At 36.4% G+C, this 27,143-nt stretch overlaps 1 protein-coding gene across 2 annotated transcripts; it reads right to left on the bottom strand.

Annotated features, from left to right (window-relative positions):
• LOC148875287 (glycosyltransferase BC10-like) lies at positions 1 to 27,143 on the bottom strand. 2 transcript variants are annotated; one of them, XM_088965158.1, is made up of 11 exons: positions 26,736 to 27,143; positions 26,368 to 26,639; positions 26,164 to 26,280; positions 25,941 to 26,041; positions 23,502 to 23,573; positions 23,246 to 23,327; positions 20,930 to 21,010; positions 20,204 to 20,245; positions 1,360 to 1,419; positions 1,099 to 1,245; positions 1 to 442 (listed from the first exon to the last, which is right to left on the bottom strand). In XM_088965158.1, the coding sequence occupies exons 2-11, from the start codon at positions 26,620 to 26,622 to the stop codon at positions 257 to 259; spliced, it is 1,143 nt and encodes a 380-aa protein (XP_088821284.1). In that variant the 5' UTR covers positions 26,623 to 26,639; positions 26,736 to 27,143; the 3' UTR covers positions 1 to 256. The 2 variants fall into 2 exon arrangements, with proteins under 2 accessions (XP_088821284.1, XP_088821285.1); XM_088965159.1 differs by having other exon boundaries at positions 26,164 to 26,273; positions 26,736 to 26,921.

The following is a 27,143-nucleotide window of genomic DNA, read 5'->3' as shown; positions in this document are numbered from 1 at the left end:
TTTAAGCTATAACCATCTGCTATTTTTCTTATCTCATCATTTTGTGTGAATATGATGTTGAACAGCCACTGTTACCTTACAAAATTTGGATGTAAAGCATAAAGAAACTGTTACTCTACATTTATAATTTTCATCAATTCATGTAAATCTCTTTTCGGTGTCTCTCTCATGACACCCTGCGACATTATCTTTTCCCGGAATTAAAAGAAGATGGTCAGATGCTGTTAGAAGATGAGAACTGGTACCGGTGGGACAATTATGAGTGGTTGTCTATCACGGCAGTGGCAGTGGCATCAAAGGAACCCACTATCCCCTCATTCAGAAGGCGGATAGCAGCATCCTCCGAGAACTTCCTTGCAAATAGGAAGCAGGATACAAACGTAGAATTGGTACGACACCACTCTGTCCGTAACTCAGTTTCATAATACACATGGTCAATGCCCTGCATTATATAAATGCAAAATGGAATTGTTAGAGGGAGAGAGACAGACAGAGAGAAGCTACAGATTAATCAGTCTTCAAATCAAGAGCAACGAACAATGACATGCATGGAGCCATGAACTGCAAGAAACATCAAGAAAGCAACATTATACAATATAGATCCTGCAGCATTCTACAGAAAGAGAAGCATAATTTCTTCTGAAAGTTGTGCCTAGTTGAAGCCACTTATTCCTTAACAGCAAGAGAAGGGGGAAAATAGGGGAGTAAAATCTTTAAATAGGTCATGTAGAGTGGCTCAAGATCACCTAAGTTTCATTTAATGAAATTGGGGCTACCTTTTCTTCCTCAATGAGCCTTTACCATGCTAATAAAATGAACTGGAGCGACGTTTTTTCAACCTTTCTGATGGCTTACAGGTTAGATACTTTGTAATGTCAGTGGCATTTCTTATTATGTCCACACTGTTATTTGCCATGACTACCAACTACGCATTGAAGATCTCCAACTCTGATTAATAAATAAATAAATAAACACATCCATCTCTATAATGGGAGATGATGCATATGACCAGGATCGCATGTTATGTGAATGTGCCTGCTGAAGCATCACATGGCCTATACATCAAGGGATCAAATCAAAAGATGCAAGATAATTCACCTTAATTTCTTTGATTTGTTGAGGACTTGTATTTGCATAATTGAATGTGACAGGATGCCAAGCTTTCCCCTCCGTTTCTGTGGTAGATTGGTTCCACAAGGTGTAGGTCAAGGTTCTTCTTTCAGCTTCATCTTCAAGGTCTGTCATCTGGCAGGACCATATATAGAACAGAATCAGAAATTTGGTTGAAAGAAGAAACTCCTCTAGAATATGAACCTAAGTATGCCTATTTCTGTCTGTATATATGCATATATTGCTTACTGCAAGTAATGTCTGCACATAGTGTTCATCTGGGATACAGTTATGCTGCTTCTGAAGTTTCTGCATTTGATATTGAGGAAGTAATCAGAACAAAGAGGAAGGAGTGTCATCAAGAATGAGAAATATAAAATGCTAGCAAACAAGAAATATCTTTTTCTTTTGATGAATAACATCTCTGAATTTTATTATTGGTAATAAGAAAGTGCTAAAGCTAATTTCATGCATCAGATGGCAAATGCCTCAGAATTTGTTAGACTTCTTTAACCAGCTCTTGAAGGACCCATGGTAAGCCTATTACAGTTCTCCCCTTGGAGAGTATCAATCCCCAGAACATCTGAATATACTTCCACCACAAGCTATGACATTGAAGAATGCTGACATCACTAAAAACAGAGAAGCAGGTCCTCTGCTTGTTAGAAGCGTTGAACACATCCAGGAAGGTGGATCTATCACTGTGGGAAGCCACTGGTGATTCAAGGTAAAAGATAGACCAAACAAATGGGTGTAATTGTTGTATCTGCATGCTTCCCTTCCAACCAATCAAAATTTCCTTACTATTAACAGAAATAACGTAGTTCCATAATAAGGATAATCCAACCAGTCAAACTTTTAAGAATTCTCTGCGAGCTATTGAATGGAGGGATCCAATTTCATTTGTGCCTACTGGTATCTTTTTCTACATCAACAAAGTCTCAATTCTTAAAATTAGGCTTTATAAAAAGCTTGGTTGATCAATATCCATTTTCCAATAAGACCAAGATCACACAATACAAATGTGATTCAAGTTACCTGTTCATGGGCCTGACTTTACACTGTGTCGGGCTTGGGCTTCAGGCCAGGGCCATTCAATTTTTTTTTTTTGATAATTGAAAGAAATTTAATAATCAGCAATGATAAATAGTACAATGTCCCCAAGGAGAGGCACAAGATGCAACCTCTCCACTAATTAAGTACAACTTTCCAATATACTAGAACAAGTTAATGTAGCACAAAAAAGATCCTCCCTGGAAACCCTATTTGGCCAAAAAATCAGCCATAGTATTAGCTGACCTGCTTTTACCCATTTTACTTCAACTCACATATTATTGGTTAACCACTTTACTTTTTTTATGAGGTCTTTGTAACCCCAAATGGTAGCATCCAGGTTTAGGAGGCACCTTGTTACCACCTGAGAGCCCTTCAACTAGGAGATGTTCCACCCCAAGCTGGCTAGTGATCTGAATTCCTTGTACAGCAGCTAGTATTTCTGACCTTGTAGAGTCCCCCATTCCCACCGGTCCTGAGAGAATAAGGAGATGATGTTGTTATCTTTATTCCTCAGGACACCCCCTATACCCGAAGGCCCAGGGTTATCTTGGCTGCTCCCATCAAAATTTAACTTGATGACACCTTTTGGAGGCGGATCCCATTCTAACAAACTTATATTCTTCTTTGTAGAAGTATTAGCTATTACTAACCAATTCCTCCACAGGTCATCAAAAGAGAAATCAGCAAATATATCCAAGATTTTCAGCCAATGTATTGCTCTTTTTAGAATATAGTCCTTCACTTCATCCAAGCTTCTTTCCTTCTCTAAGAAGACTCTTGCATTCCTTTCCTCCCAGAGAGTCCATAAGGTGACCGCCCTAATACATTTCCACGTGAACTTGCCTCTTCTGGTGTGCCATACAAAAATAGATGGGTTAAATAACAAACTCACATCAGATGGCGTAGACCACCTACCTCCAAATAAACTAAGGCTCCAACTCTATAAGGCTGTAGCAAAGGAGTAGGAGATCAGCAAATGGAAACAGTCCTCATTCTGGGCCTTACACAAGGAACACCAGTTCGGGGAAAGACAAAGAAAGGGTCTCTTTTTCTGCAAGTTTTCCAATGTATTGATTTTCCCGTAGTAGAGGGCCATTCAAATTTTGACAAAAGCCAAGCCCAAGGCCCATGAACAGGTCTGTTATACTATACAATAGAAAGCATACAAGATCCATGATGCAAAATCCCGAATTTCAAAATTTCAATTGTACAACAATTCTATGGTATGCAGTTGCTGTTAGAGTTTAATAGATCTACAAGTCCATTGTTTATGGTGCAAGACAAAACTGAGATAACAATAAAGTCATAGGTTTAGAAGTCTTTATTCAGTTGTACAGATTTAACAGTTTTTTAGCCATAGTTGTTTGGGTAAGCCTCTATTAACCTACTCACATAGTGTCACATTCTTTACTCCACATTTTGATTAGGTGATTTTTTTTCTTTCTCAGCTGTTTTGCATATATTAGGCTTTGTAACTGTGAATTATTTTCATGACAGAGACCCTATAGTAGTCCATACATGTCTTACTCTTTTCGTTTCCCTAAACCCTTCTGCTACAAGTTTTGGAGAGTAGTTGGTCACACCTATACCCATAATTTTATTTTAAACCTAAATTCTCAACCTTAGGCAACAGAATGCAATTTTGGGCCCAAAAACCAAAAGCTCTAGTATCAGCAACACAAATTCATTCATTTCATTAATAAAAAAGAGAAACATTACAACCAGAGGTTGTGAAGAAACTGTCTATTGTCTAACCCAATACAAGACAAACCCACCTAACTGTATCACAGCCTTTATTACAACTGAGCCCAGTACATCTGCTGTCGATTTACTCCTTGTTTTGCTAAACTATTAGAAGATCTCCTAAGAGCATGGCAGCTTTGTCCTGTTCAACACCTTTTTGTTTAAAGCAAAAAGTAAAGAAGTTGATTGACTTTACTCAGGGACTCCCGTAAATGAAGTGTCATGGGAAACTTGAGTAATGAATAATGCTACTTGTTTGGGCAATTTCACCAATACATCTGTGAAAAAGGACAATACACTAGGGGCATTTTGATTAACAAAAGTGTCTAGTGTTTCTATCCTTTTCACAGGTGTATAGCACCAATGCAGCTAGACTCCACAGTATAAATTTGTAATTTTTTTTTTTTAATTTCCATTTTCTACTAATAGGATAGGTTAGGAAATTTAAATTCCAGAAAAGGGTATGGTATATTGGTCAAGGAAGAGGAGACAATTTCCATTTAATCCTCTACCTCTGCCCCTACATCCTCCCCTTTTCTACACTCTTCTCAAAGAAACCTCCCAAGTACCCAATATGATAGGTAGTTGTCAAGGCAACACCTAGGCAACAAGGTGCCCATGGAGTCACTCACTTCATTGCCAAGGTATTTTGTACATGGTGCTATTATATACTTTTCCTATTGTTGAGATAAGGTAAAATATTTTATTATATTGATAACACAAAATATATACAAAGCCCTGCACAATAAGACACTGGGCAGGGCAAGTACTTTTCTTTTTACAACCCAAAATCCCATTTCAGTCAACTTGATACAAAAATATTACTGAAATAAAAAAAAAAAAAAGAGTTATAAGGTATATTCTTGAACATCCTGTGTGCTGCCGCCCAAGAGTATAGTCTTCCCCAACAACCTTTTAAGACTGTATCTACTGTGATGAATTTATTTATAAAGAACTTCCTATTTCTCTCTGTCCAAATGGATCACATCACTGCTACTGAAACTACTCCCCGTACAATCTTTCCTTTCCTGGACAAATCACACAGCTCCATGGCAATGCCAACAGGTCTTTTTGAAAACAAAACTGCACTCCAAACAGCCTCAAAGATAGGGGCTCAGCCCCTCTATTTTCTAAAATTTCTTTTCCTTCTTCCATTTTCTTCATGAATATGTTGATTTTCTATGTTTTAGATGAAGTTCATACATTTTTTATGATGATTATAGACAATTACTGGTGAAAGATGATTGCTGCTTGCCATGGAAGATAATGAATTACCCTAGGTTTCGTGGATTTTATTCAAAAAAAAAAAAAAAAAAACCCATCGCCTAGGTGACTAGGTGACCCCCTGCCACCTTGTCTTACCTTGGTGCCTTGAAAACTACCCACCATTTCAGCTTCTCCTTTGAACATTTAAAGAATTCCAGAATTTTGTCTATCCTCCCAAAAAACAATAATACAGGGTTCTCATTTAACCTCCAAGGCTCCAACTGTAACAGGTCTGGGAGGGAAAACCTTGACATAGTGAACTTTTTAATGATAGTATTCTGAAAAACACAATCATATCATAAAGTGTACGAAGGATGAACCATGAATCATATTGTAAATCAATTGTAAGATTGTTTTAAAGATCGTTTTATTTAGTATACTATTGTTTTACAGGATTCTTTTAAAAATTAACAATACATACCAAAGAAGAAATATACCCCGTTTTTAATTCACATCCACCATACTGTACTTAATAGAACAGATTTTACCACCTTTAAACAAGAAACAGAAGATGATGCAATTAAGTTTGAATTTAAGTCAATTAACTCGCATATGATGGCTATGATTTCTAAATGGGTTTTAAATAACCTAATAATGAATCTCATTCTAGTAAGATCTTCAAAACAAATACCCTTTTAAAGAAATTAAAAGAAACAAAGGAATGACAGAGTAGAGAACTAGATCTCAATTTAATTGAATCATATGACTCTTATGAATCATAAGATTCAGATGGCAACTGCACAATTTTTAATAATTGTATCACAAAATCATAAGATTTTTGTTTTTGATCAACGAAGAAATTCATTAAGCATTAAAATTAAATTTAAAATTGTTACAAGTTGAAGCATTCCAACTAAACCCAAATACAAAGATCTAAACTTTTGCAAAATAAAATTAAAAAAAAAAAGTATATTGAGTGTTTTTTCAGTGGAGAATGCTTTCAAGTCCTTCTAAATCTTGGTTTGAGGAGATGTTATCGGTACTAATTTCCTTAAAACCCTCATCTCTCTACCTCTTCATCTAGGGGTGCAAATGGATCGGATCATGATCCAATCCTATTTGGTCAAATTCGGGTCACCCCTGTTCGGATCTTTGGATCAAATCAAATAATAGGACCCGATCAGAAATCAGATAAGATTCGGATCACCCCCTATCCGATCCAATGTATATTATATATTTATAAATATAAATATATATAATACATATATATATGTTTTATTTATTTATAAATATATTTTTTATATTATTTATTTTTTATAAAAAACATGTATATATATGATGAAAATAATTAAAAAAAAGCTTGTATTTTTTTACTTTATTTAAATTAGTATATTTTATTTCTCTTTCAATAATTTATTAATTTGTAAAGAAAAAAGTCAGATTGGATCAGATATGAAGACCTAACGTACCAATAGGATTCCAATTCAAATTGAGTCCTATCAGATCCACTCGGATCAGATCCAAATATCCAATATGAACGGTGCCAGATCAGATTCGAATATTCCCTGATCCGAATCCAATCCAATCTGTTTGCATCCTTATTCATCCAAATCCAAGTGCAAAAGAAGCTTGGAATGCAAATTCCTCAAGTTCTTGAAATTTCAAGCAACCAATAACTAAGATAAGCGAGAAAACTACTAGAGGCTAATGTCAAATAATTTAAAATATGTCAAGGAAACAAGATAGACGATTGAAGGACCTACCTCTCGGATTTGGCCTTAGCAGTCAACTTCTAGTGATTAAACTAAGTGGAAATTGTGTTTGATGGAGAATTTGGCCTTGTAGAACATTTCCAATCAACCTTCCAAGCAAAATATGAGAGGGTTATTAAACTAAGTGGAAATTGTGTTTGATGGAGAATTTGGCCTTGTAGAACATTTCCAATCAACCTTCCAAGCAAAATATGAGAGGGTTTGTGTTATTTTTAGGGGTGTCAATGGTATTCAAAAATTCAATTTCAAATTCGAGATTCTACGTAATTGAATCGAGTTCGGATAATTCGAATATCTAATCTGTCGAATTCGGATAATTCGAATATCTAATCGGTTGAATTCGGATATCCTATCCATATCGAATAGCTAATTGGATTCGAATTCGGATATGACCTGATTCGATTCGATAAATATCCGAAATCAACCAATTATTTAATTCGTATATATAATATATAAAATATTTAAATTTTTTACATAATTGAGATATATAAATTAAACTATATAAAAATTTATATATTTATATACTTTAAATAAATAAAATATTTATTAATTACCTAAAATAATCAATTGGTCGAATTCGAATCGAATATTCAAATATTTAATAGAATTCGAATTCAAATATTAATTTTCAATATCCGTCGGATATCGGGTTTTCTAATCGGATCTGAATTCGGATATTGCCTTTTTCGATTCGAATTCAATGTGTTTACACCCCTAGTTATTTTGAAGTGAGTCAAAATTTGGAAAGGCAACGAGCAAGGGGCAACTGTTTGGGGCGGATTTGAACCTTGGATTGCAAGCTTTTGGGGGGTTTCATGTGAAAAATGAAATCAGAGTTCTTTTAGATGCTTAAGAATGTTGTAGAATTGTTTCCCCCCATTTGGACACAATTTGGGTCCCTTTTTATAGAGAACTGAAGGGTGAATCAGGTCTAGAACTTGCCCAGACACGTGGCTAGAGTTTCAAGAGAACGTTTTCATGAAAAAAAGTAAAAGATTTTCAATATGGAGAAAGCGCAAAATCAACCTTACCTTATGGGTGCAATCTTTCCCCTTGGTTCGGGGCCGATTCCAAGGGGTTTTGTGCATCCAATGGGAGGCTAGGGCGTTACTAACACATCTGGTCCAAATTTGGGGCTCCGAATGGCATAAAATGTAAATTGGGGTTGGCCATAAAGGCCATTTGGTTTTTTCCAAGCATTAAGTGGGGGTATCTTTAGGTTTTTTGGGTTTTTTAACTCTAATGGACATAATTTTATTGGTCCAAGTGTTTAGAGGGGTTAAGTGTAGGGCTGACATCAAACCTCGCTCTCTTGAGGTCTCAGAGTAGGGTAGATGAAAGGGCGATTTAATCCGGTGCATAGAAACCTTTTGGTTCACTAGTCAAAGGGTAGAATTAGGGCATGAAATTTGACATTGTAGGGTTTTTTGGGTCTTTGAACATGATGTGAGGTCTATTGTTCAAATTGGGGTTCGGTCTTATTTTTTGGTCAGAAGAAAAGCAGTTTGATCATAAGTGGCAGATTGTAAATTCCAACCAAACCCAAAAGGTGAATTGGAAGGAACAAGAAAGGATTGGTTCATTCTTATGGGAAGACATAGCAAAAAGGCCTGGAAATTGATCTTTCAAAGGGGAATCCTCAACCCAAACATGTTCCCAGAATTTGATAAGGTTACCAGAATGCAAATCATACATAATCCATGGAGAAAATAAAGGCAAGATGGCTTGAATATCTTTCCAAGGGGAAGCTCTCATAGCCCGTGCTAGAATTCCTAAGTCCCATCCATTATTTGCCAGTCCATGTATACTTCCCACCACCTTAACCCACAACCTTTCTTTCTCCAATGAGAATCTCCACAACCATTTCCCTAGTAAAGCAAGATTCCTAATCCTAATATTACCAATACCCAACCGTCCTTCCTTTTTACCTCTACAGACCACCTCCCACTTTACCCTATGGTCCCTCTTCTCCTCCCCCAGCTCCCACAGAAAATCCCTCATTAGCTTTTCCAATCTATTAGCCACCTTCACCGGTATCCTGAAAACTGACAAAAAATATATAGGAAGGTTAGCCAATGTAGACCTAATTAAGGTGATTCTCCCTCCTAGAGACAAATAATTTCTTTGCAAGTTACTTTTCAAATCTCTCCACAAAAGGAGCCCAAAAATCATCTCTCTGAGGATTACCCCCTAAGGTAAGCCCAGGTAGGTTAATGGCCAGTTAGACACTACACATCCCAACATATCTGCATACTCCTTAATCTCCCATTCCCCCATATTGACTCCAACTATACAACTTTTTTCAAAGTTCACCCTAAGATTTGACATTTGTTCAAAGAGTTGTATAGAGAGTTAAGTGGGTGAGAACAAGGTTCAAAGTATCAGAAACGCCAAGTGTATCGGAAAGGCAATTTTAAGAGATGTATCGAGATATGCATGTGTATCAGAAAAAAACTAAAATACGCATAGATACGCTTGGAAACACTATAAATACTTTAATAAATCATAAAAATACATCAACAACACTAAATATAAGACCTCAATTAAGTGTATATACATTAAAATAATATATTTTAATAGTTTTATGAAAAAATATACTATAGCTAATTATAATTTCATTAAAAATCCTATGCTTAACATAAATTTATAAATTATAATTCTTAAGTTTTAATGTTTTATGGGATGAGCAAAAACAAACTCTCCTATCCAACCACAAAACATGCATTGGCACAACTTCTATGTGAAAATATAATTAATAATTATTTAATTTTTAAATAATCATTGTTTATTATTCATTTCTAAAAACTATAAAAAATAAGTAAACATTATATAATATATTCAAAAAATAGTTATTAAAGAATAAATTTCAATTGCTTTGTGGATATGATAGATCATCTATAGAATTATAATATATTCAATCATTGTGATCAAATGTTAAAATATAATTAATTATTTATTTATTTTGAATTCTAAAAAAATAAAAAAATAATTATTAAAGAAGAAATTTCAATTGGTCTATGGATACGATAGATCATCCATAGAATTATAATATATTCAATTGTTGTGATCAAATGATATAATATAATTAATTATTATTTATTTTTTAATTCTAAAAATATAAAAAATCAAAAAAAAATATTAAAGAAGAAATTTCAATTGCTCTATGGATATGATAGACAAATCCATAGATCTAAAACATATTTAGTCTTTATAGGCAGAGAAAAAACTTACATTTCAAATTTTTTGTTAATTTATATTTTCCCCAAATATCTTCATGAAATTTCCATAAATCTAGTGATAGCACAAAAAAATGTGGTTTTGAATGTAATAAATATAGATCAACATAAATTTAAACATTCAAGAAAAAAGAAATCACATATATTATAAAATACCTATTTTTTCCATATTTTTTCAAAATTTGAAAAAATCTTCAAAAAAATTAACGATTCACACTTGTTTCTTGCAAACTTTTGCAAATCTAGCACTCTAGGAATGAAGTTTGGAGTTTTAGAGTCATTTGAGGGTGAAAGAAGGCTTGTTTCGGGGAAAAGAAGCTTTCTTTCCACCTTTAATTTTTTTTTAGTTTTTGGCCATATCTTTTTTCATCGATACGCTACTGATACGCCCCAATATGCCCTTATATGCTGCAAATATGGGTCCGATACGCATGCAAAAAGACAAAACATCCGATTTCCATGCGTATCCTGTATCGGTTTTTCAAAGGTACGATACGATACGCCCAGTATTGGGCATATTGTATCGAAATTTTAAACCTTGGGTGAGAAGAACTGCAACAGCTTGGCAGAAGATGGTCTAGTTAAGCAAGGAGTACAAAGAACTCAAATTCTTGTTGTACTAATGCCTGTTTTTTATTAATGAAATCAGTTCTGTGTTGCTGATAAAAAAACAATGGCTGAAAGCTTTCCTAGTTTACATAAACCAATATCTCCTAGTCATTTTGGAATACACCTCTTATACGAGATTTCTTGGCTAGATTAGAATGGTAAGTCTGATTGTGGACATTGTTTATAACCATTCTACAATTCAAAATCAAAGATTTTTGCAATTGTTCAATTGTTTGGGGGAGTGAAATCGCTTCCCCAATTCCAGATTAGTTTCCTTTCACTTGTTTTGCATAACAAGGGATTACAAAAAGGGGAATTTTTTCAAGGTTCTCTCTAATAGGTTTCTTGTTTTGTGTACCAATTTTATTACAGTAAGTTTCATTCCTTTGTTTGGGGGTGGGTGGGGGGAGGGGGGAGATCTTAAAACTAGTAAGTTTTGGAAAGAACAAGAGAAACAAAACTTTGGGGAGCAAGAAAAGAACGGGATGGAGGGTGCGCTTGGGAAAGAAAGCTTCCAAGAAGTCAACGGGTGGAGATTTAAGTTGGAAATTGAGTCGAAGAGATTACTACTTGAGCAAGGAAGAATCAATGGAGGAACCACTTTGAAGATCAGAGAAGACAGAAGAGCTATCATTTTCCTACCCAAAAGTGTGATAATCTGGCTAAAGGGTTTCACCGATGGTGCGATTTTTTCACTTAAAGTTGGGTGGAAAAAATACAATGTTAATGCAGAAGACCTTTGAGGCCGAAATGAGAAAAAATAGGAAGGGATGGTTCGTGGCAACAACAGAATCTTTTCGCAAGAATAGGAGGCAAATGATTTGTACCAGAAGGGAAAGAAAAAAAAAAGGGTGGTTTATCTCTTGTGGGCAAACTTCAGGATTTCCTCTGCTCTGTTATAAGGCCAACCCTCAAACAAATGGTCTGGGAAATTGGTCCCTAAGACAAGATGTAAGGGAATTATTGAGCCTTACAAGGGAGTTGGGTGTAATTGTTAATTGGATTAGGAGGTCAGCAAATGCTTTAGCTGACTTACTAGCAAAGCAAGGGGTGAATAGAGAGTCTTTGTTTTGGGCTGTGTTGTAATTTGATGTTATGATCAGGGGTCACTTATCCTTCTGTAGGTGACAGTTGTAATTCTGATGTTCTAGTTAATGAAAGTTACCGTTTCCTATCAAAAAAAAGGAGCGTGGAGAACAATTTTCCTCTAATTCTCCAGCTTTTTTAGACAAGCCTCGTGGAGAAGAGAAAACTTCTAGCTCAAAAGAAAAGATGCCCACCCTTTGTAAAGTCATGATTTCCAATCTGAAACCTGTCCAAAAACTGTTAGTCAAGGCAGAAAGAGGGAATTAGGAATGAGACTGGTGATTAAGTTTGAGGAAGGGGTAAAAAATTGGAGCAAAACTTCTGGTACAGTGGTGGAAAAACTGGGAATCAAGAATACAGAACTCCTCTTGCCATTCAAAGAAAGGAAAGCAATACTCTCTCGACGTAGGAAATGTGGAAAGATACTTCAAAATAGTTGATACTGAGGAGCTTCGTTTCTTGGTGCAAAACTGGATGCCATGTTGCAATGAGAAGATTATCACAGACAGAAGTTTTTTAGTTAAATTGTTGGGCCTTCCTTTTCATCTTTGGAAAGAACCTTTCCTTGAGAAAATGGTACGAGCTCTGGGAGGGACTACTGAAGATTTTGATTTGCAAGATTTGCATGCCGCAAAGATCCAGATTGCTGGAGTGAAACCAAAAAAACCTTCCCCATTCGATCGAAGTCTGTCCGGATGGAGTTTGGTATAGGGTATGGGTAGCTTCAGAAGTGGAAGCGACACTGTGGGGGGACGACGCCAAGGTTGAAGATGAAGGTGGTGTGGCAAGGAGAATCCCATGTGGAAGTGAAGGAGAGGTGGAGGGAAGAGGGATGAGGAGGGATCCTTTTCAGGAAGCTGAACAGTCTATTGGGGATTCTCGATTGGGGTGCTTGCCTTTTAAAGAAAAACATTCAAATTCTTTTTAAAAAATAAAAGAAAAAAGGGGCAGGTGAGAAATCTTATGCTAAGGTGGAAAAGGGTGGAAACTTTCTTTCACTGGGAGGGAACTCAGACCACCTTTTTTCAGTCGAACCAGCTGCCCACCTTGAGTCTACCTTTAGGCCAGTCAAAAACCAAACCCATGTGATAAATTAAAGTCACATTAGTCGGGGGAAGGGGCCATTTCCAGACAGATTTGGGTATCTATCATTGTCCCAAAAGAATGTGGTCATCTCCCTTCCATCGAATGCTAGAGGTGCAGCGACTGCAGACTTGCAATGAAGCTCCCTCCATTGGAATCCAAGGCCTGATGTGTCGGAAAATGGTGCTATCCCACCATCATGTGACTGTCTGAACCCGAGATGCATGAGGCATCGGCTGGAAGAGAGACAAGAAGAGGATATTGAGTGGGTCACTTGTAGCGTGGAAGAAGATGAAGATGACTCAGGAGCAGCATCAAGTTTAGGAAGTTTTGGGGATGAAAATCAACTTGGAAAACATGTAGGGGAAACTCTCAACCTAGAATCTCTTTTTCATGTTGACGAGGAAAGATGCAAGGGAGATAATGTTTTGGTCTTGTCTGATGAGGTAACAGTAGGGGTGGATTCAAGCCGAGCTGAGCCGAATACTTGGCTATTTGAGCTCGGCTCACTGAAATAATGTTAGGCACGAGCTAGAGAATTGAGCTCGAGCTCGGCTCGATTCAAAAGCTCGCAAGTTCAAGCTCGGCTCGAGCTTAACTACAAGCTAAGCTTTTTCTAAAATTAAAAATTATACATATAAAAATATTTTTTTATTTTACATGCAAAAAATTAAGAATTATAAAAATTATTTATTATTATACATATAAAAAGCAAAATATATACATATAAAATTTATTTTTATTTTACATACAAAAAAAGAATTATAAAAATTATTTACTGCTTTAATAAAAAATAAGAATATTATTATATATATAATAAAAATTATTTATTATATATATGTATATGTATGGGTATGCATATATAATGAAAAATTATTTATTTATTTTACTAGGCTCGATTAGGCTCGTGAACCTCATAAGTTGAGCTTTACTGGGCTCGATTAGCAAACGAGCCTATATATCGGGCTCAAGCTCTGCTCGAAGCTCAGTTTAAATTAAGCCAAGTTGAGCTTTTCACGAGCCAAGCTCGAATAGCTTGTGAGAAGCTTGGCCCGTGGCCATAACAGTAGCATACGGTGTATTGCAAGGAAAGACTCCTTGAGGGGGGGGGGGGGGGGACAAAATTCAAGCAGAGAAGAATCGGAACCAAATCAAACTCTAAGGCAAGATTTTCATAACGAGGTAGTCAAAGTTCATTTAAGCTAGAAAAAGGATTCACCAAAAGGGGATAACCAGCAAGTTTTGGGAAGTAATCCTTGTGTTTGCACAAAGGATAGCTCCAAACCAGAATGGAATTTAACCCTTTATCCTCTAGACGAGAAAACCCCTTTGATTGCATTTTTCTAGTTCCAAAGTCTCGTCTAAGCCTAATTTTAGGCAAGTTTGTCTTCTCTGGCTTTGGTACTAATACATGCTCCTTGTCTACAGCCAATGTTCCAGATTCTCACTCATTCTCAGAGTAGAAAGCCAACCTGAAGTCTCCAAGGAGAGGGATGAAATCGGAGAGGAGAATTAGGAAGGGGTTGATTCTGGGGCTGAGGTGGAGAGGGTTAACAAAATCTAGGAACTCATTGTGAACCTTTTGGAAGAACATAAAGGAGGGGAGATGCTGAAAGAAGAAATAGAAAGTTTGAAGGATGAAGTCTTGAGAACAAGGGTAGAAGGATGGGGTAGTGCAGAGGGCAGGTCAGACTCTAAGAAGGGAGGTGAAGAGGGACCTACTATTGAAGATTCGCTGGCTGGATTTGTTGAAAATCTTGGATGTAAGTTGAAGGGCCCAAATGATTTAAAGCTTTTCTTAAAAAATGAGGACTGTAAGGTGAGGAAAAGGAAACTAAGTAAGGTGGAAAGGTTAAAAATGGATGTGGAATGGGACAAACAATTTAGAGTGAAAGGGAAAAGAAGGAAAGGAAACAAGTCTTGGTGGTAAAAGGGTCAAAAAAGGACAAGTTTAGAATGAAGATTCTTAGCTGGAACGTAAGAGATTTGGGGAGTGCAAGGAAAAGAGTTATAATAAAAGAAGTGATTAGAAAGTTGAATCTGGATGTGGTTTTAATCCAAGAATCAGAAAGGACAGAATTTGACAGAAGATGAGCAAGAAGCAAGGTTCAAAGTATCCACACGTATCGGCCCGTGTCAACCGATACGTATCGTTCTGAGAGCTCCCCAATACGCCCCTACAGAGGGTGTATCGGGGTTCTGACCGGTTCAGGGGGTGGAGCCTTAAACTGGTCCCCCTGAACTGGTTTTGAAAAAAAAAAGTAAAAAAAGAAGTATCATATCACCTTATACACCCCTACCGGTGTATCGGGCGTATCGATATTTTGAACCTAGGCAAGGAGTATTTGGAATGTTAGGGGAGTCAAATGGGCTTGGAGGAGCTAATTGATAAATTCTCAATGTCATTGAAATTTAGACAAGTGGAGGATGGTTTTGAATGGGTCATGCCTAACATTTATGATCCTAATGACTATAGGGAAAGGAAAGAGATGTGGGAAGAGCTAGGGGACATTAGAGGGTTGTGGAAGGGTCCTTGGTGCATGGGGGGTATTTTAATGTAATCAGGTTTACAAAGGAAACCAAAAACATAAGGCAGAGGGTGACCACAAGTATAAGGAGTTCAATCAGTTTGTGGAAGATTTTGAGTTAAAGGAACTTCCACTATCACATAGCAATTTCACTTGGTCCAATCTCCAATCCAACCCTATTTGTTCTAAGCTGGATAGGTTTCTTTTTGCTTTGGATTGGGAGGAACACTAGGGAGGTTTGTGTTCTAGAACTCTCCCAACAGTTACCTTTGATCACTGGTCTATGGTAATCTGTAAGGAGGATTTCGGAAGTGTTGGGCCATTCCCTTTTAGATTTGAAAATATGTAGCTGTGCCACCTGGGGTTCACTAAGAGGATAAAAGAGTGGTGGGAGGAATATGTAGGGATGGATTTCAGCCGAGCCGAGCGGAATAGTATGAGGCTCAAGCTCGATTCGAGCTAAAACCTTGAGCTCGAGCTCGGCTCGAGTCAAAACCTCATAGGCTCGAGCTCGGCTCAGCTTGAGCTTGATTTGAAAAAAAGTATATTTTATAAAATTTAAAAATTATATATAAAAAATATTTTTTATTTGATATTAAAAAATAAGAATTATAGTATTTTTATTATATATATTATTTTCTATAATTATATTGTATTATATTATATATATAATATATATTATATATTATAATATATATATATAAATATTCGAGCCAGCTCGCGATCCTCACGAGTTGAGCTCTATTAGGCTCGATCTCGGCTCATTTTTAATCGAACCTATAATCTAAGCTCGAGCTTGGTTGAGACCGAGCCGATATGAGCTCAAGTAGCTCGTGAAGAGCTCGACTCGTGGCCACCCCTAGGAATATGAACCTAGTGTGTTGTGGAAAGGAATGAGATTTCATAAAAAGCTTCAATACCTAAAAGATAAGTTAAAGGCCTGGAATGAGATGAAATTTGGGAGGTTAGAAGAAATGAAGCAAATTGTGAAAGATCGAATTGAGGAGCTTGACTTGAAGGAAGAAAGGGATATTCCTGAGGAGGATGAGAAGGAACAAAGACAGATTATGAGGAAACAATTGGAGGATATCTTGTTCAAAGAAGAGGTAAGCTGGAAGCAGAAGTCAAGATGCAAGTGGTTTAAAGGAGGGAGATCGAAATACAAAATTTTTCCATACTTTGGCCAACAATAAAAGAAGGAAAAACTTCATATCTAAATTAGAAGTTGAAGGTTCAACTCATACCCATCAAGAAGAGATTATAGGGGCCTTTGTGAATCACTTTAAATCCTTATTTAGAAGGCCTCTAAATAGTAGGATTTTATGATTTGGATTGGCCAAGATTAGAGGTAGGGCTCAAAGATTGGTTAGAAAGAAAGTTTAAGTTGAAAGAGATAAAAGAAGCAGTTTTCTCAATGGATAGATCAAAAGCTCCTGAGCCAAATGGACTCACAATGGCTTCTACCAAGACTATTGGGATATCTTGAAAGAGGATATTTGGTTAGTCTTCGAGGAATTTCACAGAAGGGGAGTAATCAATCCAGGCCTAAATTCCACCTTTTTGGCCTTGATCCCCAAAAAATTTGATGCCTCCCATCCCCATGACTTTAGACCAATCAATTTGGTTAATAGCCTATATTAGGTTATAGCCAAAGTGTTGTCCCAATGGATTAGGCTTGTTTTTCCCTCTATCATTGCTCCTAATGAAGGGGCTTTTGTGCAAGGGAGACTGATCATTGATCAAATCCTAATAGCAAATGAAAATGTGGATGATTTAAAGAGGTCTAGTAAGAAAGGAGTGGTGTGCAAACTTGATTTGGAAAAATCCTACGACTTGGTTGGTTGGTCCTTTTTATTGAAGGTATTGGTTAATTTTGGGCTTGGAGAAAGATGGTGTAAATGGGTGTTGGGATGTCTTAGGACATGTCATTATTCCACTTTGGTGAATGGAACAGTGGTGAACTTTTTTTCCAGCTCTAAGGGGACCCTTTATCCCCTTTTTTGTTCACCTTAGTGTCAGATGTTTTAGGAAGGTTGATCACTAGAGCAGATTTGAGAAACCTAATAAGAGGTTGGAGGATTGGCAGGGAAGGAGTACGAATTATGCACCTACAATTTGTCAATGATTTTACTCTTCTGTGAAGGAGGGCATATGAGGTGGATTAGGAACTTGAAGTTGGTTATACAACTCTTTGAGCAGATATCTAACTTGAAAGTTAACTTTGAGAAGAGTTGCATTGTCAGAATCAATATGGAGGAGGAGATATCAAAGTGTGCAGCTATCTTGGATTGTGTGGTTTCGAATTGGCCTATAAATAATTTGGGTTTGCCTCTAGGTGATAACCCTAGGAAAGGAAGCTTTGGGACCCCAGTAGTTGAAAGATTTGAGAAAAGACTTGCTTCTTGGAAGAAAAACTACCTTTCTCTAGGAGGGAGAATGACCCTTACTAGATCCACCCTTGCTAACTTGCATGTATACTTTTTGTCAGTGTTTAAAATTCCTGTAGGGATGGCTAGCAAGTTGGAGAAACTAATGAGAGATTTTCTCTGGGAGCCAAGGGAGGAAAGAAATGACCATACAGTTAGGTGGGAAATGGTTAGTAAAGGTAAAAGATATGGAGGTCTTGGAACTATAAATGTTTTGAAGAGAAATTTGGCTCTTTTGGGAAAATGGTTTTGGAGATTAGTTGTAGAGGAAGGAAAACTATGGGTAAAGGTGGTGGTGCGCATTAATGGGCAAACAGAAAACAGTTGGGATGCTGGAAACCAGGCTAGGACTACTGGAGCCTCCCCATGGAAAGTCATCCAAGCCATCCTTCCGTTTTCGTTGCCCTGGATCAGGTATGATTTAAATTCTGGTAACCGAATTAAGTTTTGGGAACGCATATGGGTTGGGGATTCTTCTCTAAGGGATCAATTTCCACCTCTGTTTACGATGTCCAATTATAAAACTGAACCTATTTCTGCTTTTTTGGTTCCTTCCAACTCTAATACCGGGTTCAGTTGGGATTTGAGTTTCAGAAGGGCTATTAGGGGCACAGAGTTAAGTAGTGTTATTAATGGCCATCCTTGATGGGGTTTTCCTAGATCCTACCAAGCCTAATAAGAGGTTTTTGTTGGGAGGCCTTTCTGGAAAAAATCAACACATGTGATTTACTTCAAAGAAAAAGACCTAAAAGCTACATTTCCTCTCATTGGTGCATTCTTTGTAAGGCTGAAGGTGCTATCACTTACTAATTTCCTGCAACTTTGTTAAAAGTATTTGGGAATGGTTCTACTCTTTGTTTGGGTGCAGGTGGACCCCTCCCCCCCCCCCACCACCAACCATGCAGAGCTTGTTTGCTTCTACTTTCTTCAGATGGCCAAAGAAGAGGGGAAAATGATGTGGAGATGTGGAAGAGCTGCCATTAGCTGGAATAATTGGGAGGAAAGAAATTCAAGAATTTTCTCATGGAAGGAAAGAAGTAAACAAGCTATCATGGAAATAATTCTTATCAGAGTAGCTTACTGGCTGAAGACCTTGGAGCTTTTTCAAGACTTCTCAACAGATAACTTGCTAAGAAATTGGCCTCAGTCCTACATTGGACTTCTCCCCTTAATGGTTTTTTAAGCTAAATTTTGATGGCAGCAGTGTTGGGAACCCAGGTCCTTCAGATATTGATTGGAGGAGTGATAAGAAATGAGGAAGGGAATTTAGCTGCCCTCTTCTCTGAGCCGATTGGAGTGGTGACTCCCTTAAAGCTGAGATCCTAGCAGCCTCGGAAGATGTTCAAGGCACCAAGGAGATGAACGTTAACAAATTGATCATTGAAGGGGATTCCAAATTAGTGGTGAGCTGGTTGAAGGAAAAACAGAAATGGCACAATCTATGGGCTTACAGTAATGAAAAGAAAAAATTCAAATGGCTAACGCAGAGCATTGAAATTAGAGTGTGCTGGATTAAAAGTTCTAACTCTTTTGCTGATGGGTTAGAATTAGCCAAACAAAGGGTGAACAGGGCTTCTTTATTTTGGGCCCAATTGTAATCTGTTGGTTTTTCTTTCTTCTGGAGAGCTAAGAGAGCTTACCTCTCCTTAATGTATCTTCATTCTATTTAATGAAGTTTCTGGTTATTGATAAAAAAAATGGCTTGCCCAGTGGTCCACTTTATCAGGACTCTTCACTCTATTTCTTAGGTGGGATTACTCAAGAAAGATGGGAATTGTATTTTCTAAAATTCAGATATGGTTCACGGGCACAATTTGAAGACTAGACGATAGGCGGTTCCAAGACACCTGTAACTTTTGAAGAGAAAACTTGCCACTAATGATCCAAGAATTCATTAGAATTCTACATATTTTGTATGGGTCAATACCAATGGGATACAAAGTTTTCATCCATTAGTACAAGGCAGATACTCCAGTTCTCACTTAATAAGAGTGAGATTTAGAAATTGTAAAGCACATACAGGCAAAAACATAATGTCCTTAAATCAGTCCCCAAACTTGTGTAATTCATCAGTTATTTTTTAGTACTAAAGAATTAATTACAAATATTGCACCACTCATTGCACAAACACATTCATTGAACATACAAATTGTGGACTAAATGGCCAAATCATCTGGAAATAACTTATACAATAACATGTATTTCATAAAGCAGTCAACGTGAATAGATAAGTTTATGCTGATGATAGCAAGAATCAGTTCAATGTATTACCAATGTGAGGATGTCAGAACTACATGTAAAAGGGAAAGAGTTTCTTCTTTTTTAGGATTAAATCAAAGATCACTCACAATATTCTGCTCCCCCTTGCTGGGATCGACAGGTGGTCGACGCTGCATGGTGAAAGCATTGCTTTGAGATAATGCATTACAGAAGTATAAAATAATGATCAACATATTTAACTATATTTGCATGGTAGGGGGAGACACACACACACAGATTGCAATTGTCTATACATTGAAATTTTATTTGATGGATAGATGAAGTGCCCTAATGAATGGTACTTGGTTGGCCCTCTAGCCCATCTCTGTCCAGCATTGAGCAAGAAATGAGGCTCGTTTCTTGCCCAAAAGTTGCAATACATTTGGGCAAGTTTTAGCAAGAAACAATTCATTGTGGGAATTATAATATAAAATAGATAATAAATACAACATAATAATATGATATATTTATACTATATATAACATAAAATATATAATGCTTAAGAAATATTATATATGATACAAAACAATATTTATTTTTCTAAAAGAATATGATATATAATGATTTTATAGCATATGAAAATATATTGTATATTATAGTATGTATCATATATAATTTCTTTTAAACCAAATATATTTCTCATTCTTGTTGTTTCTTTTGCAGAGAACTTTCAATTATTGGCAAAATGAACTAATCATTCCTTATTCTTCCCACCATTCCTTGTCATTCTGTTTCCAGTCAAAAATAGAAAATATTTCAGGCAGGAAATGGCAAGAAATAGCATAATGAGAATCCAAACCAAGAGCACAGAATACCTTGCAGAATGTCTTGAAAACTGAGAATATATTTTCATCATCTGCAACATCTTCTGCATGTCTTCGAACTAATGTTATCCACTGAAATAGCCAAACTAATTCAAGTTAGAACTTTGATTTGAAATAGCCAATTGAAAGGAAAAGCAAATTCTCATCCTGATTTGAGGGTTTTCCTGTTTCAAAGCATAAAAGAGATAGTATCCTTCTTGTAATCTCGTTCTCCATTGATTGTGGAAGGTTCAGAATAACTTGATGCAATGCTCGTTTAAGATATTTGATAAGAGAAGCATAGACACTGGAAACCTAAAAGAACTGCTCATTAAATTGGATCCCTCATTTTTTTTCTTATCAATAATTGGACCCCTTGATCTGCCAACAATATTGCAAACTTCCTAGCTTGCAAGGGAGTGCATAGAGGTGAATTACTTGCGGTATGCAAGGTCTGGATGGAGAATTATTTATTGAAAACAGTCAACCTTGATCATTTTGCCCCTTTATGTGGTCAGTGAGAAGTGGTTGTATCTGCCTTCATCCTAAATTTTTCAGGGATAAACTACCTCGTTTCCCATCTTTTAATAAAATTTCATTTTTTATTTTGCTGACCAAAAAAAAGAATAGGAGTTTCAGAGCAATCTCAAAGAAGTAACCTCTCTATGAATTCAAAAGTAACATTTCTTTTTCTTCCTGTTTCTCCAGAAAAATCCTTTCCCAAAAGAAGTTACAGTTAAAGCTCGTATAAAACAAGTTAGCATGCATTGTAGTGAACGAGAATTTTCAATGGGTAACTGGGCTTTCTTAGACTTCAACCTTTTTTAGACAAATGTCAGTCAATGTATGGTCTTCAATGAAGCTCTCCCCTTGGCACTTTGGACCTTACAGGATATTGGAACGCATAGGCCTTGTTGCTTATCGCATAAACGTGCTGGCAAGTTCCAAGATACATCCAATATTTTTCATATGCCTTGCTTAAAGAAAAATATAGGAGAGCATGATGTTGTGCAACATCATTTGCTGGATATCTCATCTATTGGTGAGGTTCAGGTCCAACCTCAAGCTATTTTGGATCATCGAATTGTCAAATGCAAAAATTAGGCTATCATATAAGTTCTTGTTCAGTGGTCTAACCTACCAGTCGAGGATGAAACTTGGGAAACTTATCAGGTGCTAGAGGAGAAATTTCTCAAGTTTGTCGCCACACAACCTTCATGACAAGGCTATTTTGAAGGCCAGAGGTATTTTAGGATCCCATAATTTTAGTAATTAGAATAGTAGGAATTTTTTATTTCCCAATTGAGGTGAGTATCCATTACAAAATTGGACCAAGTCCTATAATGAGTTTCTTCTCTTAAGCAATCGATAAAATTTCAAGCTTTGGCTTAGGAGGTCTAATCCGCTCAAAGTGATCAAAACTTCATTCTCTTCTTTTCCATTTTCCAATAAAACCTTGGGTTTTATCACATTCAAGTTCATTTTTTTAGTTACAGGAACCCAAAAAATTAAGATATGGAAAACATAGCATGCATTAGGAAAAAAATACATGAATTTTCAGATGGTTTGGTTTGATAAGTATTCTTGATTTTACCCCAAGTACCTGTGCTGGACATAACACAACATGGTTACAGACATGGGATATATGTTGGATCAACCAAATCCATTTATGCCTTTTATGCAAAATCTTGATGGATTAGATATTTATCCACTTTATTACACACATACCCAACATAAATTATTAACTTTGTGATAGAAATAAACACTAAAACTAGAAGTTGAAGCTTAAAGATATACAAATGTTCTACTAAGAACCCTTAAAGTACATAAAATATGGATTTTCTAACACCATTATGTTATGGGTTTTTAATTCATTTATCTTTGCTTTCTTTTGTTCTTGATGCTTTTCATTTTCAGATGTCAGTAATGGAATGTTTCTAAATTAAACACAGGTTACTTGCATGATTGGAAATTAATATTTATTATCCAATGCATGATGTCTATGTATGTTAGTACTAATTGGTGGATTGACTTTAACCATCTCCATTTCCCAAGATTTGAGGTCAGAACCAGACAATATGATTACTAAACACATACTCACACCCAGGTGCATGTAACATGGTCAGTAATAATTAAATAATTAATTTACTTTATATGTTTTCTAAAGCAATAATTAGATTAGCATTTGTTAAGTATCTTACATAGAACTCATGAATCAAGAAAACGGCTAGGTACACGAGTACACCAAGTTCCATAGTCAATTCCAAGTCCTAAGATTTTTAGAACCAGTATGATGACAAAATGAAACTACGGAGAAAGAAAGCAAACCTGGGATCCTTTTCGCCATTTATCCTTGGGTATAACAGGTGACATCTTTGGATTGTATCGACCTTCCTTCATGTCAAGAAAGCTGCATATGAAATAACTACAAGTTCAATGAACAAACAGCATAAAACCCAGCCTTCTTTCCCATAACCACAGAAAGCAACTAATGGGTGGAAAAGCACAATGTTGTTATAGGTTAAATTACAATTTTGAGAATTGGCACAAAATTTTCAAAGAGAAACCATTAAACTTCAGTTACCTGTCCACAAAACTCCTTGGAGAAGACATAACATAGTCATAAATATAACTGAAGTTGTACAAGGGAACACAGCTGCAGGGTTGGTGGAACAAATTGGATCAATAAGAAAACAAAAACAATTAAAACAGATGTACCAACAGAATAGACAATAGACAAGACCTGTAACAAGCAACCAGTTATTCATGAAATCACAAACAGGCCATAGTCTAAATTAAAGCTTTCAGAAGCATTCAAAGTGTAAGTTCTGAGGCAAGAACTCAAGGTGAAACATGGTCAAAACACCCAAAGTTGTAAGTATGAAGTGAAATGTCTAAGGCATCTGTTAGAAGGATAACTGAGTTAGGCCTATCCAAATAAAAGGATAACTGAGTTAGGAACACATGCTTCGTGAGAGGTGCATGCAATTTTCACACCTCAATCAGAGGCGTGTACCTCTTTAAAATGTCATTTGAATTAAGAAAAATATGAAATTTGAGGGAAAGTTTCAAAATCATTTTAATTTTACTTATCCTTGACATTCAACAGTAAAATAAGTAGTATAAGCTTAACCTAATTGGACAAGAAATGATATGTTAGAAAGGAAATCCAAGAAAGAAGATGTTATTATGAAGCTATTCATGGCCCAAAACCTTTGAGACATCATCAATGGAATCCAAACTAAACTCCTTGCTTCAATCCAACCTTGAAACAGGAAAGACCTAACCAGGGAAATGCTTTATGAGATCCAAATATCACGTGGAGCAGTACATCTGTAATATAATAAAGCTACATTTTTCAATAAGTTTTTAGTGATGTAGCTTTGACTGTACATGAAAACGTGATGGTGTGGGTAATAATCCAAAAGCTGATGAGCAACTACATCACAAAATTCAATCATCAAGAAGTTGTACCAGAAGATAAAGGATACCCACATCGATGGTATTAGGTACTTATGGAATCTTAATTACTAAAAATGACTTCTTTCAACAAGTTGAAAATATAAAGTTGGATGCCAAAAAGACATTAAAAATATATCCTAGGTTACCAAAGATAGGTGCTTCTAATTGGTTTATTACACCTTTATGAGTCATGCCCACTTTCCACTAACCCCAACTCTAAATAGGATGGAAGAAGGAAAAGCGATGCACTCCCTCTATGAACGGAAGAGTTATAGGGAAGATCCCTGGCTGTTGAGACCAACTGACTCCATATCTTGATTATTATCTTTGCAGACAAAGACCCCCAGATATCCCTACCAATATGGGGTTGTTGCAACTCTTCATTTCTTAAAATTAAGAGCACTGGTACAGGTATTATTGTCCCATCCAATGTGCTGGTGATTTTCTTTTACTCTAGGTTTTTGCACTACTTATCTTTTTTTCAATGCCTATATCCCTTCAAATTCAATGATGTTGTAATATTTCCAAAGTTTTATATGATAAAAGTTCAAAAATATTATTTATTTTTTTGTTGACAAAATATGTGCATAAATTTTTAGGACTTAAGAAAGTAACCTTGAAAAATAATCAACATATGGTGTTGATACATGTATTTTAACTTTTAAGCATGTTCAGTTATCCAGGTATCATAGCCTGCAAAGCAACTAGACACCATTATATCCCATTTGAAGTTGTTGTACTAATTACCAGTAATAAAGTCGGTATACCACAAAACTATTCCTCAAAGGATTTAATCTTCTTGAATTGATTCATCATGATGGATTGAGGGAACTTTCAAGGTTATTTCCTTTTATATTTGCCCATTCAAGTGGCGTATTAAGGCATGTGCAGAAAAGGGGATTCTTTTTTTATTGAAACTGTAAGGTGAAGTAATTTCATTAATAAAGGCAGAGAAAACTTCCCTTAGTCTCCAAAGAATGAGGAGCTGCAAGTTTAGGATCTAAGAAGTGAAGAATCATATGCAATTTGTTAACTCAACATCTAAAAGTCTGAAAGAAATTTTTTTAAGTAACAAAAGTGGTTAAGGCATTGGTAAATAAATGCAAAAAATATAAGGTAGAAGGTGGCCTTCATGCATGGTAAACAACCTCAATACCAGCCCCCGGAGTGTTGGGCTGATTAGGGAATAATTCCTATGGGTTATAATAAGGCAATGAAAGTTCTGAGTAAAATGGCGTTGTTTTGTTTTTGTCAATTCAACTTATTTTGATGCAGAAAGCTACCTTTTTTCTTGGGACTTTGCAACATTTCGCCCTCAGTATTGACTACCAGAACCAGAGTCCTCTCACTATGAAATTAGATGACCTTCCTAGACATCTATCTTACGCTTTATAGTTCTTCTTCAAGAAAAATCGCATAGTCACAGTGGAAAAGATCAACTAATTTCACTCCATTCTCAATGACAACTGTTAGCTTTTCCTGACATCCAAGAAATCAAGAGAAACCACTATATTTCCACAGCGGATGCAAAGGTTTATTTATTAGAAATAAGAAAATCTACCTATCTGAGAGGAGAACAAATCTCTGATTTGCTGGATCCTCAAGAGCTGCTCCAATCAATAACCTCTCCGCTTCAATCATACTCGATTCTCCCCACATTACCTGCAACCGGTGACTCAATTCCATCAGATTAAGAAAACAACTCCAACCAAATGCACCATAGAAAAATAGAATAAAATAACGATAAGAAATAAGCAAAGCCAAATCCTTTCAAAATGAAGTACCTTAACGCTGTTGTTCAACTGTCGGCCGTAAAAGAAAGGCGACCTCGTTGTTGATTCATCGAATATAAAACCAGGCTCCGTGTGAATATAAATGGAGAAATTTGCGGCATCTGCATTCTGTAAACTCCCGAACTCAATCATCACAATCTTCCATGTTATTTAATAAGGAAAACATCATTAATAACTGAAAGAAAGGAGGCAGACCTCGAAGAAGCTCCCCCACAGAAAATCGAGAGGAAGGTCTCTCCGTGCCAGGAATAAAAAAGCAATCTTGGGAGGACCTTCGTAGTGCTGGTTCAATCTATGGAATCTGCGAGAGGAAAACGAAGATTGAAGCTTGGAATAAGAGTGGAACCTGAGAAGCGCGAAGATGCAGAGCACGATCGAGATAGAGACGACGAGCTTCAACCCGAACCAGAGCACGTAGCGTACCGTACACGGAGTTCTCTTCTTCGTCATCGCTTCTCCTAGACCTCCTGCATGCATAAGAAAACAAAGAAGACTAATAAGAGGAAGAAGAGAAACAGATCGAATAGAAAATCTCCTGAGAGAGAAAGAGAGGTAGAACTTACATTGAGGGGACGGTTTCGAGAGGTGAAGAAAACGAAGGAAGCATTTAAAATTAGAAATGAAACCGCATCTTGTCTGTGACTCTCTCTCCATCTCTGTGTTGCTCTTTCATACGCTTTCTCTCTGTGTTGCTCTTTCATACACAGGAAGCGGAGCGAAAGCGAATAAGGTTTTCTGAATTCTGTTTCGGGGTCGATTCTTTTCTGCATGAATATATATGATGATCATGTGTCTTTCAACTCTTTTATTCTTTAATCCTTAATTTTTTATTATTTTGTTGGAATGTATGCAGGATTTGTTTCGGTACTAAGACTCATGTTTTGTCCTTACTATTTTATTCAAGATTGATGGTCAGGATTAGCGATTGCCTCGGGAACAGGAAGAAGAACTAGAACATGAAAGTGGTCCCC

Source organism: Nelumbo lutea, chromosome 1 (assembly GCF_056320005.1).
Source record: "Nelumbo lutea isolate HS-2025 chromosome 1, American lotus-T2T, whole genome shotgun sequence".
Classification (NCBI taxonomy): Eukaryota; Viridiplantae; Streptophyta; class Magnoliopsida; order Proteales; family Nelumbonaceae; genus Nelumbo; species Nelumbo lutea.
Note: the sequence above shows the minus strand (reverse complement) of the source record. Positions and strands in the feature narration are given on the sequence as shown.

Coding starts and splice junctions, on each gene's coding strand:
- LOC148875287 (XM_088965158.1), bottom strand. CDS start 26,622: ATGACGAAGAAGAGAACTCCGTGTACGGTACGCTACGTGCTCTGGTTC. Junction 23,328..23,501: donor CCAAGGAGTTTTGTGGACAG/GTAACTGAAGTT, acceptor TTTCATATGCAG/CTTTCTTGACATGAAGGAAG. Junction 1,420..20,203: donor GCAAGGGGGAGCAGAATATT/GTGAGTGATCTT, acceptor TATCAAATGCAG/AAACTTCAGAAGCAGCATAA.